The 27,545-nt window shown below is 40.5% G+C and overlaps 1 protein-coding gene across 2 annotated transcripts; it reads right to left on the reverse strand.

Annotated features, from left to right (window-relative positions):
• On the reverse strand, window positions 1-27,545 carry YWHAZ (tyrosine 3-monooxygenase/tryptophan 5-monooxygenase activation protein zeta). Of its 2 annotated transcripts, none has more exons than XM_069779790.1 (6): window positions 27,394-27,545; window positions 24,494-24,797; window positions 8,436-8,559; window positions 4,505-4,668; window positions 4,318-4,413; window positions 1-1,059 (listed from the first exon to the last, which is right to left on the reverse strand). In XM_069779790.1, the coding sequence occupies exons 2-6, from the start codon at window positions 24,785-24,787 to the stop codon at window positions 1,000-1,002; spliced, it is 738 nt and encodes a 245-aa protein (XP_069635891.1). In that variant the 5' UTR covers window positions 24,788-24,797; window positions 27,394-27,545; the 3' UTR covers window positions 1-999. The 2 variants fall into 2 exon arrangements, with proteins under 2 accessions (XP_069635891.1, XP_069635892.1); XM_069779791.1 differs by lacking the exon at window positions 27,394-27,545 and adding an exon at window positions 27,136-27,233.

A 27,545-nucleotide genomic window follows, 5' to 3' on the forward strand; every position in this document is an offset into this window, starting at 1 on the left:
TAGTTGAAAAGTCCATTCATAAAACTTTTATTCCACTTACATCAACTTAATACACATGTTCTGAACAGTTATGCTTGGATTGTTCATGAAAATTTCATAAGACATTAAACAAAGCTAGCCATCATCTCAAGTTATTTCCCTGTTAACTATTTTTACAGCACATGCATGTTAGGCAAGTATCAAAAAAAAAAATCACAAAAGCAAAAAACCTAAAAAAGTTAAATACATGGGTTTTTGTTTTACTGCTGTGCTCGATATACAGTGTCATTATGGATATCAAGCAATTCATTTTTTACTGCATCTTTACTTGTACATTTGTTCTTAGGTTGCTTAAACCATTTAAATACAAATAAAATGTGTAGCAAAAATAATGAAAGCAACAGCAGGTAACTTTACAAATAATGGAATGTGAACCGTTTCTCTGTCCTTCTCTAGAGAAAGTTGATTGGGTTATCAAACTGTCTTAAGGAACACTTCAGCTGCAATCAAAGATGTACACTTGATTGGTATATTCCACAGATTTCACATGTTGACTTGACATGCAATATCTATGGGACATCAGTTTATTCACAGCCATGCGTGCTCCAGCTTGAATATTCATGCTAACTACACCTGTGGCTGCAACTGATTATCCCTTTTTTCCATCGTGACAGACCAATATGCAAGCAGTCATCTTTGCTTGACATAGAAAGCTGTTTTAACACTGGCCTTGTGGGAAGCCACAATGTACCAAAAGTACTATGCCAAACATGTAAAACTTGTATAAAAATTTCACAACCCTATATTGGCCACCTCAGATGAAAACAGATAAATTCCCCAAATGTTAACTGGCTCTATTCCCCTAATATTAAACAAAACCACATGGGAAATATAGAAATCCAAATAGAAGTAACATAAACCTGTCAAATCGTAAACAAAAACTATTTGTGGGACAGCATGGATGACAAATGGTCTACTGTGTAAATTTCAGAATGAGGCAGACGGAAGTTGGAAGGCTGGTTAATTCTCCCCTCCTTCTCCTGCTTCGGCTTCATCTCCTTGGGTATCCGATGTCCACAACTGGTTGGGAAAGAAAACAGAGTAAAAGATGTAAGATATTAACATTTATGACTAATAATTAATACAGAATTATTAGAAAGAAAGCCTACTTCTTAAATAATAATTTTGTAAGAGGTCCTAGTAAGCACCATGGAAAAAAAAAAAGCGCACATTAACACGAATATTTTTCTTGGCTATTACAAAATGGAAATCTAGTCCTAGGTGACCTGACCCTATGCTGTGTTTAATGAGAAAGTTCAAGAATAGTCAAAACCAAAGTCTCATATCCACAAGGCTTACTAAAATACAATTACAGGCAGGCAGGAATCAGACCTACAAAAAAAGATACAACAATCAGGAACTAATACTTGGTTTCCTGTGGATTTGTACTTCCTCCTCAAGCGAGCTTCACACATCTTTCCAAAGGAAGAGTTTCAGTAAAGGTCTCTCTCCACAACAAACATTATAGTGAATGCTACCTTTTCTCCAAAATGGGCATCTGAAGGTTTTTTGGTTTTGGTTTTTGTTTTTTAAAAACAAAAACATTTCACCGAAATCTCTATGCCTTGGCTCTATTCAGTCAATCGTGCCCTGATTTGCAACTTTTGGAACACAGAGCTTCCAAACTTGGAGGGCATGGCAAGGATGGAAGAAAATCAGGCTAAACATGCAGCATGCACAAAATCTTATTTTCAGCTCCATAAAATCATACTAAGGAGCCATATATCAAGATTAAGTACCAACTAAGGAAACTAAGCATCAGTTCCAGAGCAACACCCAGGACAAAGAAATTATTTTGTGAACCAAGTATTTCGCCACGCTGGCTGATTCCAAACTATTACCAGCCCAGTATGATTTGTAATCTCTCACTTTATGGAGTTATAGCAGCATTAACCGAATCCTTCACGCTCTGTAGCGTAAGGTAGTAAAACCTAAGAATAACTAATTCTCTACCTACAGTGTTATACCACTAAGGTCTCACAAGATGCTTTAAAAAAATAAAAAATAAAAAAAATCCATCATCATAAACATTTTATCCTTTCCAGGAGTAAAAGACAATAGAGAAACCAGCGCAAGAACAGTAGCCTTGTTCTTGCTCTGAATACACAATATCTGCACTAAATGTTCCTTGCTGAAGGCATCAAGCAACAAGTTATTTTACCGAAGACAATTATACTACTACATTAGTCTCAATTTCAGTGCTATTCTTACAAGGAACAGTTAGTAAGAACAGTTTTATCAGAATTTTATCAGAGCCTTCTATCCTAAATCCTCACCTCTAGAATATCTACAGATATGTACATATACATATCTTTTAATGTAATGAATAAAGGGCCTGACTGCTATGAAAGGAGGATTACCAAATGAGAGCACAGTTTAACAAATCTGCTGGGGAAAAAAACCCTTAGGGGGAAGCAATGCTTTTTTTTTTTTATCAAAGAAAACAAAACAGTTTCATAACAGAGCAAAGAAGGAATTATCTAGCAATCCCAGTAAAACAGATTTTGACTGGATATGTTAAACAACCCTCTGAACAGTTCTCTGCCTTCAGTCCCTGCTGAGAATGAACACAGACTCTTCTTCAGCCATATAAGACTCAATGTAAAAAGAACCAACAACCAAGGAAACTGCTCCTGCATGTAGCTGATCATCAACGTGCTGAATCACTGTCAAAAGCCTACCTCACAGACTGTAACAGACTTGCATAACTAGCAAAACAGACCTTTTTCATGTTTAGGAAATTCATTGCAGTCTTTCCCAGTCACATATACATCAAAAGTTATTTTCTACCTCAAGACCTTGTGGACAAACATGGAATCAATGCACCTGTACGGGTCATGCCAAGCATTTAAGGCAAGACATATCATTCATTCAAGAGTATGGAAACCTGCAGCTGTCCACAGCTTTCTCCCTTATAACAGAAAGCTCACATCAATCAGCAGGCCTACTACTGTTAATTCACACACTATGGTAGCTCAGTCCGAGTTTTGTTCTTGTATGAAACAATTTGCTTTCCAACTGCTATGACAAGCTTGACATTATTTTTACTGGGAAGCTAGCAATTAAAGTCAGCTTCTATTCTCTATTTCAATACCACTCATTCAGAGGACAGCTCTTGAGCAATCTCACTCAAGGGGACAGTACACATAGACATTGAGAGCGATGCCAACCCTGTATCTGTCTCCATTACAGAGGTTGAGAAATCTCTTCCATTTGTTTTGTAAGCAACAGCTGGAACAATCACAAGTAGTTTTTTCAGTAGTGTTAAGTTGCCATTCTAGTGGAAAAGGTTCCAAGGAACAGGGAAATAAAGTGTTAGAAATAAAAGCAGAAAATACAGCAACTCCAATTTTATGCAACTGTACAGCTTTACTTCTAGTTATGTTAAAAGAAGTCCAGCTATTTTGTAAAGGTCTCTGATATCAGATGCACAGAATGTGAACAAGGAGTACACCTGGCGACAAGAGGTGCTTCTTATTTTTTCAGTCCTTTCTTGCAGCTCTTCCCCACCAAAAGACCAGGGAGTGAACTATGCCATTAATTACACTATAGTATGTTTGCTTATTTACTGTTTCATTTGCTTCTGATGTTTATCTTTGCCAGTTTTAAAGTTCAAAGTAGGTTACCCCCCCCCACAAGATAAAGATTTTGATTACTCTGACAGAACAACACAATCTTGATCCATAACTTACACCACAGACAGCTGAGTCCAAGGAAAAAAAGAATTAAGACTGTTGTTTTACAACTGCCGTGGAAATAGCTTGGCTAGCACTGATTCCAATTTCAGTTTTACCAAAATTAAAACCAAACAAAAAAACCCCCAAACAACAGGTCCTTAAATGGACTTGTTAGCTTTGTTTGTGGTTTTCATGTAGGATCTATTCGTTGCACACACAAGCACACAGAATAAGCTATATGAAATTTGACGTAAGTTTTGAAGAGGCAACTGCGACTGTATTCTGAAATGCTGATTAACAAGAGGTAATAGCTTTGCTAGTCACAGTCCAAACTACATTGCTTAAACATGCTAAATTCCTTGAATAAAAAACACCTGAAAAATTTGGTCAATTTGTCACCTGTCAGAAAACCATGTTAATTAGCATGCAGACAAAAAAAGACTAGGCAGGAGAAAAAGATGTAGCTTAGAAACATGATGTACCATAAACTCATCTGTAAGTAAATGACAGACAGGGCTCCACAGCTAAGAATGAACAGGACAACTCTGAGTGCCACAAAGACCAATCCTGTTAACAATATGCAAACTTTAACGATACTCACTGTCAAGTTGTCTCTCAGTAACTGCATTATTAGCGTGCTGTCTTTGTATGACTCTTCACTTAATGTATCAAGTTCAGCAATTGCTTCATCAAAAGCCTAGTGTTATAAAAACAAACAACTCCATTGGCTATGCAACAAAAGGTTATGCAAATAATTTACATGGAATTTTTCCCCCCCTTAGACTTACCGTTTTTGCAAGGGAACAGGCTTTCTCCGGGGAATTGAGAATCTCATAATAAAACACGGAGAAATTCAGAGCCAGACCTAATCTGATAGGATGTGTTGGCTGCATCTCTTTTTTACTGATTTCAAAAGCTTCTTGATATGCTTGTTGTGATTGCTCCACTATCCCTTTGGGGAAAAAACAAACACACAAAAACCACAACAAGTAAGTAATTCACATACTGTATTCAGACGTACAATCAGGACTGTGTTCACGCTTGCATGAACAAAGTATGTTAAGAGTGAAAGCCTGTGAATGAACACTTTACCTAACAAGTCACCATTTCATGAAGATTTTGCTTAATTACATTTTTAAATTATTAAAAAACCAGGAAGTTGTCATTGACCAAATCACAGGTTTGAGACTCTCCTTGTCACACTGTGACTACTTGTATTTACAAAGGTTTGCAGTAGTTTTGTAGCACTTAAGGAATATAAAACCCACCACCTATATGAAAAGGTACAAAATTGAAGTTTTAACTACACACAGGTTTGAAATAGTACCACAGCTTCAATGTCTTTAAACATTACAAAGCATTACAGATCTACATTTTAGTCACAGAAAACACTGATGACCTTTGCCTACCATGCTGAACCCTTTCAGTACTAGTCATCTGTGAATTTCCATTCAAATTGATTGGCAAAGATAGCGTGGCATACCTCAACCCAAATTAAATATATATTTTTAAAAGCTTCCAACAGTTCCATTTCCAACGCAGATATGGAAAGCATTTTTACCAAACTTAAAGGTTCTAGTACCTATAAACTTTGAAGTAAGGAGAAAAATTAACAATTGGGCTCTTTTTTAGAGATTAATCTTTTGCCATTCTCTTAATTGGATCAATTGTACAAGTTATAAATGCTTGGAGGGAAAAAACCCAACTGTATTGTGTATACTAAGGCTGAAGAGCTCAACAGTTTCCATTCTCACTGAACGCACTTGAACTTATGAGCACACTATGCCTGCACAAGTCAGAGATCATGGCCCAATGCAGCCCACAAGCTGGACTATGCCCTTGATGACTGCAGGAGGCAAGAGACAGCTAGACACTGAGCACAAAGGGACCATTGTTCCTGCACTCTCCAAGACTGTTAATAGCATCTGAGAAAAAGGTGGGCAGGAAGTCATTCAATTCAGATGCAAAAGCACTCCAATCCTAACATTTCTGGATCTCATCAGAAATGCATCCAGCATGATCTCCGCAAGAGCCACCAGTCACATGTATTAAAAAATAAAGGAATTTTAGGCTAAGGACTCAAAAATACATCAGTATTTAAGTCAGAAGTACTCAAAGTCTGAGAATAACTGAATACCAATATTCAGGATGTCTATGCAATCTCTATTTGTTCACCTTTATGTATTCACAAAAACTAAAGCATCATATTGTCCTCTTCAACACAGAAGAGGGAGGACACTTGCTATGCAATTATTCAACACTTTGTCCTCTCTACACTTATCACTAATAATGGAGTGCTTCAGAAAAATCAGACAACTGCTGTAACACCTTGAAAGCGATTAGAAATTGGTACATTATAGTTGAGAAGAACCAGGTTTACTCTAAGTTAAATTTAGAAATAGCGAGAAGTGTTTTACTCTTCTCATAATGGAAAAGCCTTAGAAAATGGCACCGTTTATGAAAAGCAAAACAAGCAGCATGAAAAACAAGTAACTTTAGGGAATGAAGCTGAGCATTTTATTATCATTTTTCTTTAACATAAATAACTTTAAAAAAAAGCATATTTCTTCTCCTTATTTGAGAAAACACAGTTACCTTTTGAGCAGTGATTCGGGGAACTTAGTGTAAAATTTGATGTATTCTATTAATTTTTAAATCAGTCACCCAGTATAAAAGAGTTGCAAGATTTTTAACCTTGAATTCTTTCAAAAGTATTGTACAGTTCCAAAGTTCAAGGCTAAAATAGTAGGTACCTGCTTGACATTCCTGTCCGCTAGATTGCTGTAAGAAAACCCCAGTTGATAAAATAAACGATCTGGTTTATGAAGATAAAAACCCAATTCCTAGAGTTGGGAGCTTTATGCTGTTGCTGTATTTACTGCAAAAGGCTGGAAGACTACTGCCCAACTAAATGGCCATTATTTCCTAAACAGTAATTATCAACTGCTCTTTTTCAAGGTCACAGACAGCATACAGGAAAAGCCTGTGAGATGAAACGCTTAGGGAGGGGGGAAAAAAAAAACAAACCACCCACCAAACAAAAAACCAAACCAAACAAATCTTTAGTTTAGGAGCCATAGCAACTATGAGCTAGATGGGCTTTCAAAAAATTTTCTTCACCTGGAAACTCACTAAAAACTGCTCAGCCAGAAGACTGGCTTAAATAAAAATGAACTTCAAAACTACATTAAACAAAGATTTTCACAATCTAATTTTAGAGGCTGCAACTTAATCCTCAACAGAAAAAGAAACTTTGGGACTCAAAATATTGTACCTTCTATGCATGTGAATAGAGATTACTAAAAGGAAAATATAATCACTCTGTACAGTAACAGATCTGAAGTCCTGGTTACACATGCAATTCTGCAGTCACCAAGACTGCTTCAGTTTGCATGCAGTAAGCATCAGAAGTCAAAACAAGGCCTATTATACTAAGTCTTAGTATCTTTATGCAACTCCCTGTTATCCAGCATACCGGGGAAACTGGGCTACCCTATGTAATGTGGATGTAACACATATGCTGCAAAGCTAAAGCAGACACATCTATCTCCTATTCTAAGTCTGTTTCACCTCAATGTAGTTTCAGGGAAGTCACGCAGACATCTTTCTGTATCATACTGGGAGAGCTTATTAGCTTGAGGGCAGCACAAGGCCACAGGGGCACCACACATTCAGCAGCACCGCAAGGAACCTAGCAAGCCCTACAAAAGGGCAGAGTGCTACTGAGCATCAGCCACACAGCTGAACAGTTTTCCAATAATCCCCGAGGGTCCCAGGTCCATGCATTCAGATTGTATGCGCGCTCCCAAGCATCCCATATTTCTCTAGACTGAGTGCAGGCTAAACTGAGTCTGCAAGAAAACAGCTCAGGGCTAGCAGAAGTTACCAGATTGGGCTCTGTGCAGAAGTGCACTGCTCTTCAGGGCACCTGCCACCAGTCCTAAACGGGCTCCAGGAAAGGGCTTAGCACTGTTTGCAATGAGCTGTATCTAAACATAATGTATTGTTCTGAGTTGAATGTGACTCTGCATGGAGTCAGCATGTTGTTAGGGTGTCTCTTCAACTACAGCAGGTAAGCCACCTAATATATTAAAGTGCCTTATATTAATTTTTCTAACTAAAGTTAGGTGAAGGCAACTTACCTGCAATTATGACAAGCTGCTTATATGAAGACACAAGAAACTTGAGGAAACAAACAACATTTGGACATTAAACTACCATGGTTATGGAAGAAATTTTCCTAACAGTAAGATTAGTTTTATTAATCCTTTGCTTCTCCAGGTGGTTTCTAGTCTCTCTGCTCACTGAACCTATGCAGACTTTTTGTATTCTGTAGAAATGCAGGAGAAACAGCACGAATAAGACTTCATAAAGCTACAAGACTTTGTTCCCCTACAAAGAGGGAAAAAACCAATATTCAGCCAGGCAGAAGATGATAAACCTGTACTTCAGTGAGAAACCAGATGCACGCATAAGTTGGAGCTGATTTCAAGATTTCATGACTGAACATCTGTTCCCCGCTTCAAACAGCAGAGGTACATGGGAACTTTCATAACTCATTTGAAAGCAAATGATCTATGATTTTTCTTCAGAAAACAGGAAGCCTATTACTAAAGAAATTTACATCCAGATCAGAATTATTCTAAAATTAGTCGTGGCAACACCCCACCAAAAGCAATCTAATTTGACAGTATTTAGCCACAAGCTGACATACAATACCTTTCTTGTCATCTCCAGCAGCAACCTCAGCCAAGTAACGGTAGTAGTCTCCTTTCATTTTCAAATAGAAAACTTTACTTTCTGCTTGCGAAGCATTAGGGATCAAGAACTTTTCCAACAGAGACTAAAACAGAAACAAAGAACATAGTGTTTTGAACATACATACTTTTACAGTGCGCTGAACCAACAATTCAATTATATTACAATCTATTTCAAAGTCAAGACAGCTTTACTTTTTTGACTATTGTCTTCACATCCTATATAGCATATTCAGCTAAGCAGAATGTGTTCTGGATCACAATTCTAGGTACAAAAAGGAATGCTGCATGCTGTGACTTCGATGGGGAGAAGGCGGCTGTGTTAATTTAGCAGATGAGTCTTGTATGACCAAAGGAAGGGTTTCTATAAGCCATTATACAGTACCCTGACAAAAATAAGGTAAAGAGTCCAGGCAGAGGGTATACAATGGAAGAAAGTCTGCATCCGCAGAAAATAATAAAAGGATCTGAAGTATCAGCTGCCAAATCAGGCAATAAGCAAGCCTTGTTAATCTAGCTGCCATTAACTGGAATGCTGTACTGGCACCGCCAGCAAGAAACTGCAAGGTGAACCTGGATTCTCTCAGATTTTCAGCTGTCTGGAAATGCAAGTCAGCTCTGTAGCACTGAAAAGGATCCTCTATTTGACTACATGCTGCCCTAGCAGGTGTTTCCTATATCTTCCAAAGCAAAGGTAGCTCTCTGGAGTCACTCCACCAAATCCTCCCTGTAGGCTCCCAGTTAAGACCAGGTTTTTCTAGATCATTCTAACTGCTTATTAAATTAACATAGCAAGTTCCCAGCTGAGGCAGTCATGTAATTTAGCAAAAGTTCTATTATGATGAAAAGAAAAGGAAAAAAGAAAATCACTAGCTCCAACACATTTAGTCAAATTAAGGTACAAGCTTGTCAAACTTCCTGATATTGAGTGCTTAAAGTCAGACTTTGAAAGAAAAGCCAGTTATTTAAAAGCCAGAAAAAGTACAGAAGTGCTCTTGAATACTCAAAATTAAATCAGAAGCTGTTACATATACTTGCTAAGGCTACATAGCAAACAATTTTTTAAAAGAGGTTTTAGTAAGAATTTTTGGGTGTCTTTTCTGCCCCTGTAAATTAGATGACTGACATTTCAGTTTTGCTCCACTGTTTTTAGCTCATATTTCAGATGACATCACAGAAATGGACAACCTAATTCAGTTCCAACCCACAGAATGATGGCTGCTTTACAGTAGTTTCCTCTAGACAGCACCCTGCAGGTTAAATGAATATCTTACACAACGTATTCCAGCCATACCATGAATATGGTAGGCTGTAACCACCATACTGCGACACAGGCACCTGTGATACCTACTCCGCTTAACAGGCCAACTGACAAAGCTACAGAAAACTGTAATTCACAGAAAGAGCAAGAAGAGTAAACAAGTTTGGTTTGTTGTTTGGTTTTTAATTAAAGTACTGCTAATTCATTTATATAAATCATGACTGTTTACCCTGGTAGACTCAAACTTGTGTGAAACCCCTCAAAACAACGTGACCTATTATGGCAGCTCTCTCTCATTTGTATCTCAGCAGATAGGGTAATGAAGAAGTCCGGCTGATGGAAACCGAAGTCAGACAAGGTTTATGCTCCAATGAGATAAAAACCTGTTAGTGGACTTTCTTTATTGGTTTCAACATAATGGAAGATATTTATTCAATCACCTTTAATATTAGATATTTCCAGTATTGTAGGGGTTGGCATAAAATATTCATTTTATAACTACGCAGGGAGACATCAAAAAATACTGCCTATCCTTGCTTCCCATCTGAATGACAGCAGAGGCAATCCTTTGGCAACAACTGGAACACAAGCAAGTTGGCGGCAGAAGTATTTTTATGGAGCCAGTCAAATGGGCTGCCGAGCTGCCTCATGCCAAGGGCACCTTTCTGGAGGGCATACTACTATGCAAGGAGAAGGGTTCAGAGCCACCTCTGCCCATGTGGCTGGAATGAAGCAGAAGGCCATAAGGTATATGGGTCACACACTTCAGCTCTCTGTAACTACTTACGTGCTCTGTTCTCACCATTGGAGAACGTCAAGATTCACAGCTATGACATTTTTCATGAGTGCCAAGAAACTCTGACTTCAATGACAACTGAAGGTTACCAGGCTCCTTATTAGTTTTTCTTTGTAGGACTGCAATTAAGTCAGGTGTGTCAGTCTGCACCTACCCTTCTGGCACCATGGGGAGTTGCCCTCCTTCTGTACCCTCCATTAATTGGTCAGACCAAAATATTTTCAGTGATTCTAGAAGCAGAAATTATTCATCATCTGTATAGAAGGTTGTTTGATTAAAAAGAACAGGTCTGCTTACTCCCATAGCAGCAACCAAACTTCCAGGCTTAAACTTCACTTAGGTCACAAATGAGGTAAAGTTGTTTGCAAACACCTAATTGAATGGCTGAATTGCACCAGCAGACAGAGAAGAGGAAAGATTACCAATTGAGAAAGTCTTCCTAATCAGATACATACTATTAGGGCAACAGCAGCTCGGACAGTGCATAAAACTTGTATTGAAAAAGTTTTAAACCCATGTTGAATTTAAAGAGTGATGAACTAAGAAAATCCCTTTGAACAGCTATTCATAGAATACAGCCTATGCAAAAAGGCTCTGATTCCAAGACTGCACTGGTAGCTTGCTCATATCTGGATGAAAGACTCTATTCTACACAAACAACATGTAGGACTGGTAGGCCACATATCTTTGGGAGAAATTTATTAATGCCAAATACTTCATAAACAGCAACAACAAAACCTGAAAGCAGATTAACATTTAAAAGCTAGCATGTGAAACTACTGAAAGGACATCTCTCCCCTATTATTTATCTAGTACTATATATTCAGTTTCTCCGGTTTGTACCAGTCTTTTTATTTCACGATTTTTTTTTTTTTTTTTTACTGGCATGAGTAAACACAGAACACTCCTTTAAAGTTAGCCTGAAGATTCAGAGTACACTGATTTATCCTAGAAAGTGGCTGGGAAAGCCACAATCTGCATGGAGGTGGTGTGGCTACAGAAATCCATACAGATGAGACTTACTAATAAAACTACTGACCTTTTAGATTTCAATTACAGAAGATAACATAAAAAGTTAGGTATAACCAATCTAACACTTTGTTATCTGCTAACACATCTGCTTATGGGGAATACTGTTTATCTTTTTTTTTTTTTTTAAAATAGCTTTAACTGCAAGGCTTTTCTGGAGGATAGAATTTTTTTCCACAGGGAGGAATATCTTGATATTTAAGTCCTATTGAGGGGTTCTGTTTGTCCAAAGCAGAAGAAACAGGAACATGAACTGTTTCAATAGCACCACCAATATATGCCTACCTTCTCTCTCCTTTACCAGCCGATATGATAATGTTTATCAGTATAGAGCTGATCACCGTATGGGCCACTGAAATGCTAACAGCTAGTCCAAGACTGGGGCAATTAGCTGTTCTGTAATTACTAAGTTTGTTAGGTGATCCGCATCGCTGCAATGCATACAACACCCTGACAACTGAAGTCCATACAGCACAGGTATATTATAGCTACATGGTATGTAGCTAAGCCTTCGTTCTCATTCGTGACATTCCTGCTATCGTGTGAAATTCCCATCCAGTTTTGATATATGCTACAACTCCATGGGCAGTTAATAACAGTGCCTCAATCAGAATATGGTAGAAACAGCTTTTTATACAAAACCAAAACATTACTCCCTGCCCCCTAAACCCCATAACTGCTCAGCCGTAATTGTCAGAGGTTTTAATTTGACAGCAAGAATCTAACTGCTGTGAAACAAACCACAGCATTGTAGCCAATTAGGCAGATGCAGCAGCATCTTAGAGCACTTTTCAGCCCAAACCTGTAACAGCTTGTACAAGTGCTTCTAATACTTTTCATAGCAAAGTCATACACAGTATTTCCAGAAAGACTTCATGGAAAATTATTAAGTTTAAAAAAAAAAAGAAACAAACATGCATGTACTAAATTTGAATATCAACTCTTACTAATATGCTGGCCGTTAAAAGATCAGGCTTCAACACTTCATGTCTGCAATTGTGATTATAACTAAGTTAACAGCTTTCTGGTACTCCAGACTGGGAGAGACACCACATTCGAACTCAGGAGATGTCAGCTATGCTCACACATACCATAGATAAGAAATCTCATGAATTTGGTACATTCCGCCACCCCCAGCAAGTATGCACTAGAGAATAGTCATTGTCTCCAAAATAACAGAGGCTGCATGCACACAACTTTATTATTCTACCGGTGAACTTCAATCCTGGCTTATTTTAAACACTGAACTGGAAAGAGATTCACTTTCTTCCTTCTTACACGTGTTCTTTTGCCAGAGCAAGACACAGTCAACAGATGACATCAAGCACATTGCATTTTGAGCCCATTTTGATGAAGGCCCTATGGACTTGTTCCTGTGGTTTTGCAAGACAAAGTCTGAAAGGTAAGACTTATCAGACTCAGTTAGGGGTGTGAAGGAAGCATAACAAGTAGTAATTCTGTGTAACAAAAAAACCTAACACCCAACCCTTTACAAAGTCTGCCTGCTTCTTACCGCACGTAGACATGCTTCAGTTTGTCAAGTCATGGTAAGAACTTTAGTTGAAGACAGGAAGCCAACCCATAGACTTGAATAGTCCTTGCCTGACACTTGAAGCCTAAAACTACCCTTCTTTTAAAAGCATTTGCTTACATCTTTGGCAAATGACTTGTGTGGGCCAGAAGACTATTCCCAAATTCATCATGAGAGTATTAAAATCAATGCCTCAGTTCTGTGTTGTTGCTTATAGTTCTGTGCATATTTCCCTTTATTAAAGGTTTGGTCTCAGTACATGTTATTGCCTGGGAACTTTAGATAATTATTAATGCACATGAGGATTGCATCAACAGCTCAATTTTCTATTTAAGATACTTCCCTCCTGACAAACAGGAGAATAAGAATAAAATCACCAGTTTCTAGAAAAATATAGTTGTAAATGAGCAGGTAATATACAGTTAAAGTACTGAGAACAAGAAACTTTGTTTTTAAATACCAAAAATTAATTATTAAGATACATTGTTGAGTAAAAGCTCTAGAACTATTGGAGAAACAAAAAGATACTGCTCTCGCACAAAGGAACCAAGCTGCAGAATGGCAAAAATCCAAAAGGATACACTGATAAACATTAGGTAATTTAAACAGTATCAGCTTTGCTCAGAGCTAACAAGGCAGGCCTTTTGTTTTCTTGCAGTATCAAAAGACACCTGACATAGTTATGACTTTATTTCTTGTTTTGAAGATAAATTACACAGGAGTATTAGCTGAACTTTAATTCACACATCATCCATCTGTGGTATATGGCAAAGGGATGAAAAAGACATGGAAGAACTCTTTGTTTTTTAAATTCATGGAAGACGCGAAACAGTGTATCTTTTTTTAAGCTCAGCCTGAAACCTATTTCACACTAACTGACAATGGCCTACTATTTTCATGTTGCAAGCAGCATGCCTCTATCTTTTTCTGTGACATTATAAGAACACAGAAAGGATTGTACTGGCTGACAGGACTCTTCTGTCTACTAACCTACCTGCAACACTGCCCAAAAGAGGATGCCATTAGAAAAATACATAAAGAAAGCAAGAAAACATCATGCTTCCCTTAGCCTCCATCAATGCCTAAGGATTTCGTGAGCCAGATGTGGTTTCTCTGAATGTAGTAACCTTCAACAGGCTTCTTGTCCACATTCCATACATTGTGCAAACTCCTCTTACACCAACATAACTTTAATACCCACAATACACTATGGAGAAGAAGCTGCAGATACCTGACTAACTGGACATGAGAAAGCATTACTTTCATCACAAATCTACTCAGTTTCATATTAAAAAAAAAAAAGTTTAGTTTATAAAAGCACCGGTGCTCAAGTTTGCATTTCTTTTAGAAGACTACCAGATAACCTCAGATTATTTTAAGAGTTTCAGTACCATTTCCAAACAGGAATCAAAAGCCACCGCTGCACTTTCACACCATCCAGGTAGCTATTTACTTTGTTCCCTACAAAGGAAGAAGGTGAACAGGGAAGGAGGGAAAGAAAAATAAGAAAGATGTGATGGATATTAAGAAAAGGGGCATCCAGCTGAAGCACTGTTAGAACAAGCAATAAAATTACCACCTATTGAATCTTAAGATTCAGCTTTCCAGATACATCAAGATACACTTACCACCTGCAACCCCAGAGAGTACCAAGCTCCTCTTGTGTTCCAATGCTGCTAAGGCAACAACCCTTCCTCTGTGGCAGGAGAGACAAAACTACCCAGACTACCGTTACAATGTTGACTTGCTATATTCTGACTACCTGCGCAGCTGCTCATGAGTATTTGGAAGAATTACACATATAAAGTATCAGTGGTACTTAGGTAGACATTCAAAATACTGATTCAGATCAGTGATTTTGGTATGCACTTTGTGGGAAGGGCTACACGTACCTGGTTTCAAGTGGAAACCACTAACCAACCAGCACAGCAACGTAGCACACTTCTGTTTAGCTATTCCTTTACAGACATATTTTGATGACAAAGTTACTAAAGTAGGCCACCTGTGTTGGTCAAGTTCAAGACACCTATCATTTCCACAAAAAGCTAGCAAGTGATTTTCCATGCATGTGTTTTCTGCCTCAGCACCACAGTTAGGAAAGTTACTTGGGCTATAAAACAACACATGCAATTAGCTCCACTGCACAGATTGGCACAGACGCTACAAAGGGTTTAACCAAACCATTTGTGGCCAGTAGAAATCTTATTTACAAATGTCTACTTGAATTGTTGAAGGAAAATGACAAATATTTGTATTTTTAAAGGGAATATTTTTAGACAATCCCTTCCCAAACCCAGGCTGTTTTGAGACAGGCTCATTATGCTGCTTCTGATTACAGTTCTACCCAGAGCTCAGGATAAGGACTCTGCAACTGCTGCCTCATGGGTGACCTCCAACCCTCTTGGGGTAAAACCAAAAGGGCTGTTCTGCTGTCAGCCTTCTACTCCAGCCAAAAGCAAAGCCTCTTTTTTTAAAGTTAGCTACAGATTTCTATCTACTCATTTGCTCACTAGAACAGGAATACAAGAAAATCTGTCAAACACTAGTGGCTACTGTGGCATTGGAGATTATCTCTGGTAAAACATCTGCTGAAACGGAGGAAATGAGGCCTGAGTAATAAGATAGTAACTGAAAAAAGAACTAAAGGACTAATGGAGAAAAGGGAATCCTGTATAACAGGAAGAATGGCACGAAGTTTTAGCTTATGCAAAAAAATACTACTAAAACGGTCTAAATGTGTTTCTTTACAAAAGAGAACAAAAGCAGTATCACATATGGGCAGGTGGAGAAAAAAAAAATGGAAGTAGGACACCCTGAAAAATCATCTTCATGCTGACATGCGTGCTGGGGGATAGAACCAAGTCAGTCAGAAGTAGGTGTATGCACTAAAACACCTACAGGGTGCTTAGAGGAAAGATATGGCATGTACGGATGGACACACCACCCGTCTGCATAAAAAGAAAAGGATGGGAACTAAGGCAATGAGGAGCAGCATCTCAGTTCACACTTTTACAGTCATACACATAGCTCTCCTCGCAGATCTACCCTTCCCAACTTAGACTATCATGCCCTTTACTAGCTTGTTCCTTCTACCACTTTGCTTTCCAATTAGTATTTATGGCAAGGGAAGCAAATGTGCTTAATATCAGGATATACTCCTTGAGATTATTCAAAAGACTTTTAAAGTCTTTCATGCTAGGCATTACAGGTTTTTACCAAAGTATGCTTAACACGTGACAGTAAAGGAACCAAATTCTGAAGCATAGGCAAAACCACCTCTCAGTCAGTAACCAGCTCTGAGAAAACTCATACGAAAGGCAGCAGCCAGTAAGACACTTAATAGAAATATAGTTAGGATTAAAGTATTTAATTTGTTGAGGCATTGCTATAGATATTAATACACAAAACAGTTTCCACTGAGGATCAAAACCAATATGCAATTTTTTACCTGTTTTGGGGTTTTTTTTGCATCACCTCATTAATTTATTTCTTGAATATTGGGAACTTGCAACAAAAAAAAAGAACGGTGCCAAATGCATCGATCATTATTCTCTGAAGAAACAGAACAACTTCTGAGAAACTTGATATAATACAAAATGGAAGCCAACTGAGCTGGATGTGAATTTCTGCTAGACAGGTAGGTCTAAGCTATAGCTATTGTGGCTGTACTCCAAACCTGAACACGTTCTAGCTGTCTTAAGACTCTACAGTTTTGGTCTCTAAAGAAATGTTATTAAAAAACCCCATGAACATGATGTAACACTTTTTATCCTTGATAAGAAACAGAAGTAGGAACCATTTATCTTTTGCAGCTTGCACTGTGAGCAGATCTGAAACCTTCTGAAGCAGACTATTTACCCATTAGGAGTTCATTATAGCATACACTGTTAATAAAAGCATTTTATTAGCAAAAATGCCATTTTAGTGATGTAAGCATACTCTGCACTAGGAAAATCTGATCAGCTAGAGATCAGATTCCCATTGTTAGATATTTTGTTACCTGCATAATCACAAAAGGTAACAATATCCAGAAAAAAACCCCACCAAACCACAACTGCTCTCCGCCTCATTTGAGCTGCATTAAATCTGATTAAAATAAAAAAAAATTTACTGTTCATCTCAGCAGCAGCATGTCTTATTATTAAGTCTCATTAGAAGAGGCATTACCAAGCTTCTGTCAGATTTCAAGTAAAATAGGCAACTACACAAAAGCTGACATTAAGTAAAAAACAAGTTCAAGAAATAATCGCAATCTTAATGCTCTTCAATCAACTTTAATAGCCCAAGCTTTCTCAAACTATTTCAAAATGGCAGTCAACTACTGCCTGAATGGACAACCAACTTCAGGTTCAGAGCCAGGAGCCGCTGTGTCTGCCTACAGTAAAGAACAAATAAAGTGTTTTGAGAACCTGCTTCAGAAACACGTACTTCTGTCAAGTGCATAGTAACAAGACAGAAGTTTCCAGATAAAACCAGAGATTGTGTGGCATCTGTTTATACAGAGATAATGAACTAACTCTGCTCATATTCTAAATTTTCTATTTCTATCACTTAACAGCTTTCACAGGCACAGTAAAAGCTGGTATCTTAATGCAAGGTTTCTACTCTCAGCCTTCTAAGTAACCAACCAGTGAAACAAACACACTTAGCAGCTTCACAAAATTACAAGTACACGCAATGAAGTTCTTGCTTCAACAGCATGGAAGGAGGAGAGTACCTGTCACAGCTGACTGAACTGATCAACTTACTTTATTTTGCTGCTTAGAACTGCATTATCAGCAGTAAGTGCATAAAGTACTTGAACACTGAAGATTGTCAAATGAAGCAAGCTGTTACTTGGGATGCTTTTGAACAGTATAAGCACTATGTACTTTCTTTTTTTAAATCAAAGCCAATTATTAAGCATTAATGCCAAGTGAAATTAATGCAGCAGACTATTAGTTATAGTAAAGATTTGTTCTACTTCCAATAAATGCAAGAGGATATAGATACATGTATATAAGTGTATACACACATGTGAATAGCTAATATAAGTATCAGAGGTAACTGCATGTTTAAATATTTTTTTGCATTTATGCAGAGCACTGTAGCTGATTTTATGAAAAATGGGTGCATTAAAAACATGTATCAACATTATAGATGCACTTCTTGCTAAGATTAATAAGTACTAGCTCACCTTTGCTCCTGCAGCCCAACCACCAGTAAATTACTTATATATCCTGGAATCTAAAATTATTTCAAACACAAGCTGAAGTTTCATGCATTTACAAACATTTACATGAACAATGTAGCATAAATAAAAACCAACATAAGTCATCTCATGTTTGAACTGATCCATGAATGATGTTTCAATTCTCCAAGATTCAACAGCTTTTCAACTGATTTGCTTTAAAAAAAAAAATAAAGGAAATTGCTCTAGTTTAGGCAGTGCTTTCACTGCAGGAAAAAAAGAAAAAGAAAAAAACCAAACAAACTAAAAACCCAACAACCAAAAAAAGAAAAAAAACCCAACCCTGAAGGGGTGTAGCTACAACCAGGGAAGTGATTAAAGGATTAACAGAGTGAAATCATGAGGTTGATGCAAATTGCCTCAGCCTTCTACCTTCAATATATGTGAGCAATTATACCAGCCAAACCCTAACTGAAAAAGCTAGGCTTGGAGAGTTAATCAAAAGCTTAAATTATAACCGTCCTGGGAAGTTAGTAAACCCTGGCTACATTTTGCTGTGATATATAAAAGCTCATTCAGAGAAGCATTTGTGAACCAGAGGTACTCGCATATTTTCACATATGCCACTAGCACATTACCAATTACCATCTTTTAATATAAATTTTAACAACTTGAGATGACAACTTGAGTTCTATGTCAAGGTTTGGGCTCCACAGTACAAGAGAGACATGGATATATATACTGAAATGAGTCCAGCGGAGGCCACCGGCATGACTACAGGGCTGGAGCACGTGATGCACAAGGCAAGGCTGAGAGAGCCAGGTTTCTTCAGCCTGAAGAAGAGAAGACCAGCAGATCTTACTGCTGTGTACAACTGCCTAGAGAAGATGGAGCTAGACTCTTCCTGGAGGTCTACTATGAAATGAGGCAGCAGAAATGTTGGAAGATGAGAAGTTCTGATTACACAGGCTGTCCAGAGAGGTTGTGGAATCTCTATCCTTGAAGATATTCAAAATTTGAATGACAAGACCTTGAGCAATGTGATCTAACTGGATATGTTCTGAGCAGAGTTGAACTAAATTACCCCCCTTCCAACGTAAATTATTCAAGCAAAACAAATAATAAGGACTAAGTTTTCCAAAATAAAGACTTTGGGCACCTAACTCCTAGATTTCAACAAACTAATCACCCCCCTTCTGTGATCGACATTCTGCAAATAGAAGCTTCTACAAACGCCTCCCCTTCTTTTCCAAAAACATCAAATAAAGGACACAGCTCTCAAAGACAGAAACAAAGTGCAGTCAAAAATAAAAAATTAAGCAAGCCTGAAGAAGTCATAGAACTGAAGGTAGCAATTGTCAGTCAGAACACCGAATTTTGTTAGTAACAGGTATCTTCACAGCATAGAAGGTTGTATGGTATAATCAGTCACGCAAGCTTATAAGCAATCTACTCATCTGCTTGTTAGCACCACTGTAAGTTAGCTGTGCTCTTTGACCATCAGGAGCACACGCTGAGCATAAAACAGTTGACTTTAAAAAACAGAACAAACAAAAAAACCCCAAACCAAACACCTGTGCATGTCAAAAAGCATATGGCTTCCTATAGGAGAAAGGACTAAATTTCCTAATCCTGTCATTAAGAATTAGTGCAGAAACCGGTTTTATAGATGTTAACATAGTAACCTATTAGATGTTTGCAGGCAACTAGAAAATAGTCCCACAGTAATTTGAGTATTATGGCAATAGGCATTAATTCTGTGGTATGTTCTTTAAAAAGCCATTTAGATGCATTCTGTGTGGAATTACATTCCCTTCCCCTAGTGAACTGCAGCCCCATGACAGGTTACTAAACCTTCTCCTACTCCCCCCCCCCACAAACCAACATACATATGAAAGAATCGCAAACCTAAAGTCACTTATTTGAGATTTAACTGCACTGTCTCTTCTCACTTCTAAAAAGTGAAGCATCCATAACAAGTGCAAAGAAATCTAAATAGTGTAAGCACACAAGGAGTACCATTTTATGCTTCTGAGCATGAAGTTAGAAAGAAGTAACATGGTGAAGAAAGCAAACAATTCATCTTATTGAGAGGGTCCTAACAGCACCGTTAACCTGCAGCTTTTCTGGTAGGGAGGGAGTGGGGAAAAGTGCTGTGTAGCACCTATGTGCAACAGTAACTCCAGAACACTGAAGGGCAGCCAAGGTTTCAGGAAGCTCTCTAGACCTTAAGGGATACAACCAAAAGGGAAAAGAAACAGTGAAACAGAATGCTTGAGCACTGCAAGGAAAGAGATTTACTTAAGCTATGACTGTGGGGGAACTTGGGGGAGGAAGAGACATAACCTAGAAGACTGGGCATGGGGGAAGAACATGGGACCTGTCACTGGTACACTTTGAAGGACATGCAGGGGACTATTGCTGTGTGTGCCAGCCTAGGAAAGAGATTGTAACTGTCTAGAAATACATTCATACTAAAGTGAAGATAGCCAGTTGTGTTTTAAATGATTAATTTACATTAGCTCATGTCAGAGACTGCCTGAAAGCTCCTAGTAGTTTAGAGCTCCTGAGAACTTCTAACATGCAAGCAGTATCAGATGTTAGCTATTTATTCAAAGACCTCTCCATACATTCTTCTCTATACTTCAGAATCCTCATTAGCTGAAAAATGCATCTTACTACAGATTTAATTTGAACCCCTTCAGTTACAGCTCTGTTTCCCATTGACTGCAAAAAGCATTTTGAAGAACACCCACACCTGTTGGATTAATAACAATTTTTATTATGGAAATTACAAATAAAATATCATTATACTGGTGTTTTAGACAGACCCTCCCTTCTACTATAGAAAGTGAAACAGGATGTGAAGCACACACTTAGCTAACATGAGGAAAAGTACTTAACAAAAAGCTTAATTTCCTGTATCAATAGGAAATTTCTGAGGCTGGAAATTTTCTATAATACTCAAGCACATTTAAGATGCTCAAGTACGGCAATGTACTTCCTTCCCCCCCCCCCACTATATTATTCTTGAAGAATTTGGAAATTCAGTCTTTATTGTTACAGTGCAAGGAACTTGTACTCTATGCACAATGTATCACAATTATTTGCAGTTTATCAGCACTACCGTACCAACTCCAAATTAGAGTCAGTTATGCTACACCTGAATATACTCCAATGTATATCTGACAGAATTGGTGCTGGACCAAGAAATTTTAGGTGTCTCTTCTTTGTACAGCAGCACTCTGAGGCTGCAGCAAACAAGAGGACGAGTTCAGCTGTTTGTAGAGCTGTAGAGGTAGTCTGCGGCAGGTTCAAGTGAGGGAAGATTTAGGAAGTGGCAAGAATGTAGATGCTGGCTTTTCCTGCTGCAAGGTCAGTGTAAAGGAGAAAAATTAACAGTCAGATCTGACCACATAACTGCTAAAATTTTTATCATCGAGTCTAGTAAGTTACGAAGCAAGAAAAAAGTCCAGTATTAATTGCTCTTACTCACTCCATAAGTTAGCGGAAGAGCTGGGAACAGAACCCAGGCACAGTTTAGTATACTCTGTGTCTACCGGATTAGAGGAGCTATTTCTTCCAACCCACTAGTAATTCGATTCCAACAAATGAGGGAAGAGAGCGAGAAGCTGCAGAGGAGCCAGCTTTGGCTACATTCTGCTAGTCACAAACACATTCTCTTAATTGGTTTCCTCCCTTCACCACTGAAGTTAGGACACCAGTCCCTTCCACACTCAGCTGTGATGTAACACCCCAGGGTATTAAATATTACTTAAGAGCCTAGCAGGCAATTGAAGACACAACAACAGCTCAAACAGATTCACAGTCTTAATAAAAGATACAAAAGTTTCGGAGCTGCTTTTGTACTGTAATTGATAAGGCTCGTGACTGAAAGCTTCGAGTTTGTTAACACTTCAGGTCTTATTAATGGCACACTTCACACCAACCAAGATTTGGTAAGCCTTGTTTTTCACTTCTGTGAACAATCATAGACTAGGTTATGCTATACAAAAATTACAGAGGACCTTCTGAAAAAAAACCCCAACCTAGTTCTAGGTTTGCATGTAGCATTGTGCAGACTCCTGTTCATAAAAAACAACTAAATATGTTACCACAATTCTTTTTTTTCTGTTAAAGTAAAGCATATGTCAAATAAAGCAATATGGTCAGCCATGCTTCTACGCGAATAAGAATGTATATGAACAGGATATTCCAAGAAAACAAGAATATTTTTTAAATATAAATCTAATTCTTCAATGCAATCAGCAATGCCAAAAGTAGTGCATGTCATTTGAAAGCATTTTTAAAACCCATCCCTTGAATTAAAAAAAAAAAATAAAAAAATTGTTTTTTCTTTTTAAACCTAAGTCTAAAAAAAGTAGTTTTATTACTCCTAATCACTGTCTAAGGCATTGTTTCTTCTGGACAGTAATTTTTCCTTAATCTACTAAGAAAAATTGCACCAGCAACACTGAAGATTAGTAAGACATTAGCTTCCTAAAAGTAATAACATGTCAAAGAATAATGATTTCTTTGGATAATGTATGTGTATCTCATTAAACACAAAGAGAGACTCAAGTCCCCTTACGAGATTTGGAAGATTTAACAAGATTCCCCACCTGTGTTCCCTCCTCACAGATACTTTAGCTGCTGCAGCAAACTCAAAAGCTGGGGTTTTTATTTAGTTTTTGTATTTAGCATGTACAATAAAAACTAGTTTCACCTCAGTCTGGTTTCCATTATCAGAAAAAAATTGAAATGCAAACACCAAGTTCTTCTAAAAGGAGGTTTCTAAGCCAAATGACTTAATTAAAATGATTTCTTAAACCCAAACGTAGTTTACAAAAGAATTTCGGATCACTCTGAACTAAAAGCATCTAGCCCTGAGGACTTTCCCATTAAAATCAATTAATTAATTTAAAAAAGAAATAACAAGAAATTAGAACACCAGATTTGGATCCTTATTTCCCTGGCTTAAATAGATAAGCCACCACTTAACACCACAAGAACTAGTAAATCAGTTCTTTCCTATGCGTAAGTTTGGCAATTCCATTTTCATAGTGGCAGTTTAAGAGTTATCCTTACACAAGATAACAAAACATATGAAACTGGGTGTGTTACAATAACCATGGAAGCCAGCCTAAACGGGAAGCCAAGACTCAGGAGTTACCCATGCCGACTTTTACACACCCTTGGAGAACCAGTCTTCTAGCAGCAATCACCACCCATGTCATTTAGTTATCTTACACAGCAAGCAAAATTTATGCTACTAATTGATCTTAATTTTCATTTGACATCAGATCTTCAAGCACATACTTAGCTATTTAACACTTCCCTCATATCACATGTCATTCTGTCACCTCCAGGTACATGACCCCTCGTCACATATGGGATGACACACCAGCAGGGTCCACACTCCAGTGGACAATTCTATTGCTGACAGTAACATCTACCTCACACGTGGTCACAGGTCACTGGACATCCATTATAATCGTGTGCTCGCTGAAGCACCGCAGGCGTATGCAGTTGAAAAAAACCCTGACAATCTGGAATAAGCATTTGGAAGAGGTCTGGATTTCATAAACCAGACTCCTAACGAAAATATAGGGTTGTTCGCAGGGTACATGCACATTTTAACACAACTACAAGCCACAGAAAATGCCTAACTTGAACACCCTTTTAGTTTGCTACTAAAAATTTTAAGTTTAAGAGGGTATCACAGCATTTCTACTGCCTCTTCCTGCAGACAATTTTCTGCATGGCTGAGTCATAACTAACATTACATCATCTTACCCAGGGAGGGGCACAATTTCCGTAGAGTAAGAACTACCTCTTACAACTAGAGCAGCATATTAAAGTAGCAGAAATCAAAGTGATCTAGGATACAAATACTGCACTGAGGGGGAAGGGTGGAGGAGAAACCCCAAACTAAACCTATATCTAGTTCAGTCTCAGAGAAATAAGTTGATTTTTCACAACTATTACTTTACATACAATAATGTTTAAACATGTCTCCATATTCATTAGCATTCATAACTATGATGATTTGTATATAAATAATCGATACATTAGAAGGAAAGAAAAGTCAGACATTTTTTAAACCTTGTCCTTCAGAAATAGCATAGGAGACCACAGCTTTACTGCCAGACTAGAAGTAGTCCCAGAGGGCCCAGCACCATTTACCCCATAACTCTAAGTAAAAACGGATCAACAGTTTCATTATTTCTCACCAGCACATCATTGCAGATGTCTCTTAGCTCAGTCTCAATTTTCTCTCTGTATTCTCGAGCCATCTGCTGTTTTTTCTCAGCGCCTTCCGTCTTTTGTTCAATACTTGAGACGACTCTCCAAGATGACCTACGGGCTCCTACAACATTTTTATAGGCAACAGAGAGAAGATTCCTCTCTTCGTTGGACAACTCAGCTCCTTGCTCAGTCACAGACTTCATGCAACTTGCCATGTCATCATATCTTTCAGCCTGCTCAGCCAGTTTGGCCTTCTGCACCAGCTCATTTTTATCCATGCTGATATTTCTAAAGAGGAAAAATAGCGAGGCATTATTCAGACATTGATCAAGGACAAAGGTGTTTTAACCTCATATGTTCAGACCAACCATTCTCTAAGTAGTTTGGAACTGTAAGAGGTACAACTGAAATCCAGAACACAAGGCATACAAGCACTCAATGCTCAAACACACGGATACGTGGATTGAAGAGTTAAAGTCACTGATTCCTCCTGAGAAACTGTTGACTTTTAAAAGTATGTTATCATTTTAATAAACGCAAACAAAAGCATCCAGAGGTGAACTGAAAAGCAAATCATTCCTATCTTATGCACATCAACGATCCTAATTCTTTGCCATCACTCTCTCATAAGACTACGTTCAAGCTGCAGCATCAACTGCATGCAATTATCAATACAACAAAATTGACAAAAAAAAAATCCAATAGTAAGTTTTTCACAGGAGAAGACCAAATAAAGGCTAGACAAACAGTGCCAACTTTCTGTGCCTTGACAGAATCTTACAGTTACATGCAGAAAGACTTGGCATACGGATCTGCAAATCAAATCCCCCACTGGATATTACAAAGTCAGAATGCACCAAATATCTAAATTTCAAGGTGTACACCCTTCGACAATGTTAACTTCCTTTCCCAAAATGGGATATGCTAGATGTCCTGAGCCAGGTACTGCTGCTCAGCCTGAGAGGCTCTGCTTTCAGAGACAGAAGGAAATTTTACTATTTAAAAATATTACTTCAACATCAGTATTTGAGATAGCATGACCTGGCTGAGATGCTTCATAACCTGCATCTTATCCGCACTTTGAAAAAAAAAAATTAAAAAAATCGAGTTCTGGTGAACAGGGGTTTCAGGTTTTTTTTTTGGTACATCAGGAAAGATTACTCGTCCCTCACCCCCCACCCTTTTATGTATCTTGACTTGATCGGTTTTGAGGCCGTGGCAATGTGCTTTGGGATACACCATCCTTTAAAGTTTGACTAGATTATTAAAGCAAGAACCAATTTTGGTCATGTACACTTTATGTGTTTCTGTATGTTCCATACACAAAAATCCAGCATCTTAGTCTTTAGCCATTAACCGTTTTGTCATTTTGCGCGAAGTTACCGCAAACAATAGCGGCACTATCTTCCATTTAGGGATAAATTAAGCAAGTTCTAACATTCCGGTCACCTGAAAGGGAAAGTTTTAGTAGCTCCCACCCCCAACGCCGGGGCACAAACTCGGCGGCTGTTCCGCAGCGTTGGCGAACGCGCGCTGAAAACTTGACCGCACCGCGAACGGCGGGGTTAAGGAGCCATTTTAAAGCAAGGTTTGGGCTGCGGCTATTTACCACCCGGCGCGACCAGGGCTGAGCGCGGTTAAAACGCCAGCCCCGACGCCAGTCCACCGCGCTGCCCGCGGGCTGCTACGGCGGCATCCCTCCTCGGCGGCCAGGCCGCCCGTCCTTCCCGGCGGCCGAGGGCGACCGCTCGCAGGCGCGGCCAAGGGCTGGGCGCTGGCCCGGGCGCTGCCCGCGGTTCCCCCGCACGCGAGGTGACAGCAGAAAATGGAGCGGCCCGGGGGAGGAGCGGGGCGGCGCGGCGCGGCCCCCCGGGGCGAGGAGGCACGCTCCCGGCCGCCCCTCCCCGCGCCGCGGCCGCCGCATCCGCCCGCCGCGGGGACACCGAGCGCCTCGCCGGCCGCCTTTGTCATGGCGGATGGGCGCCGGAGCCCGGCCCACTTCAGCGCGCGTTAATCCCGCTCACCTCCGCCCAGCGCCGGGGGCGGCGGCGGAGGAGGATGCCGCGTCCCCGCCCCGGCAGCGGCCGGACGAGGGGAAGCCCGCGGGCCCGGCCCCGGGGGACGGGGGGGGGGGGGGGGGGGAGAGGGGGCGGCGGCGGAGGAGGAGCCCCCTCCCGTCCCGGGGGAGCCGCCGCTACCGCCCGGACCCCCTCGGCCGGGGCGGGGGGAGGAGGACGGGGGGAGGATGGGTGGAGGCGGGGGGGGGCCGGGCGGAGGGGAGGGAAGCGAGCCCGACCGAGGGGCGGCCGCTGCGGCTCTTCCGCGCCCGGGCAGCGCTCCCGGCGGGAGACCACACCCAGCGGCAGCCGCCCGCGCCCCGCGCGCCGGCCCCCCGCCCCCGCCCGGCGGAGGCGGCGGCGGCGCCCCCCCCCCCACTTCCCTTCGCTTCCCCTCCCCACGCGCCCACGGGCGCGGGGTCGCCCCCGCCCGCCGCGCCACGGGCGGGGCCCTCACCTGCCGCCCCCTCCCCCGCCCCGCCGCCCCCGGCGGCTCTTCCCTTCCCTCCCCTCCCCTCCCCCCCCTTCCCTCCCGCCTCGCCGGCGGGGAGGGGCAGCCGCGGCCTCACCTGCGCGGCCCCCGCCGCCCTCCGCAGCGGCCCCCGCGGGGAAGGCTGCTCCCGCCGCCCCGCTCCCTCCCCGCGGAGCCGCCCTGCCGCCGCCGTGCGAGGCCGGAGGGGGGGGGGGGTGGGGAGGGAGGGCTCCGCGCTGCCCGCCGGCCGCCTCGCTCGGCCCCCCGGGGGCGGGGGGGGGGCCAGGGGGCAGGGTCCCAGGGCGGCCGCCCGGCGCGGGGGCCGGAGGCGGGGCGGCGCGGCGGGCCCCGTTACCTGTGCGCGGCGGGAGCGCGGCGGCGGGTGTCTCGGGGCGGGCGGCCGGCGCGGACTGTGCCTGTCTCGCGGCTCGCTGCGCTGCAGCCTCTCTCCCAGCGCCACACACGGCGTCTCCGCCAATCACCGCGCCGCAACGCACGGGCAGCGCA

Source organism: Haliaeetus albicilla, chromosome 3 (genome assembly GCF_947461875.1).
Source record: "Haliaeetus albicilla chromosome 3, bHalAlb1.1, whole genome shotgun sequence".
In the NCBI taxonomy this organism is placed as follows: Eukaryota; Metazoa; Chordata; class Aves; order Accipitriformes; family Accipitridae; genus Haliaeetus; species Haliaeetus albicilla.

Bases quoted from the DNA above. Each gene is read 5' to 3' on its own strand.
- YWHAZ (XM_069779790.1), bottom strand. From the start codon at position 24,787: ATGGATAAAAATGAGCTGGTGCAGAAGGCCAAACTGGCTGAGCAGGCT. The intron at 4,669-8,435 runs GTATTGTATGTC...TTTTCCCCAAAG, and splicing joins TGCTGGAGATGACAAGAAAG to GGATAGTGGAGCAATCACAA. The intron at 4,414-4,504 runs GTAAGTCTAAGG...TTATAACACTAG, and splicing joins CCTGTTCCCTTGCAAAAACG to GCTTTTGATGAAGCAATTGC.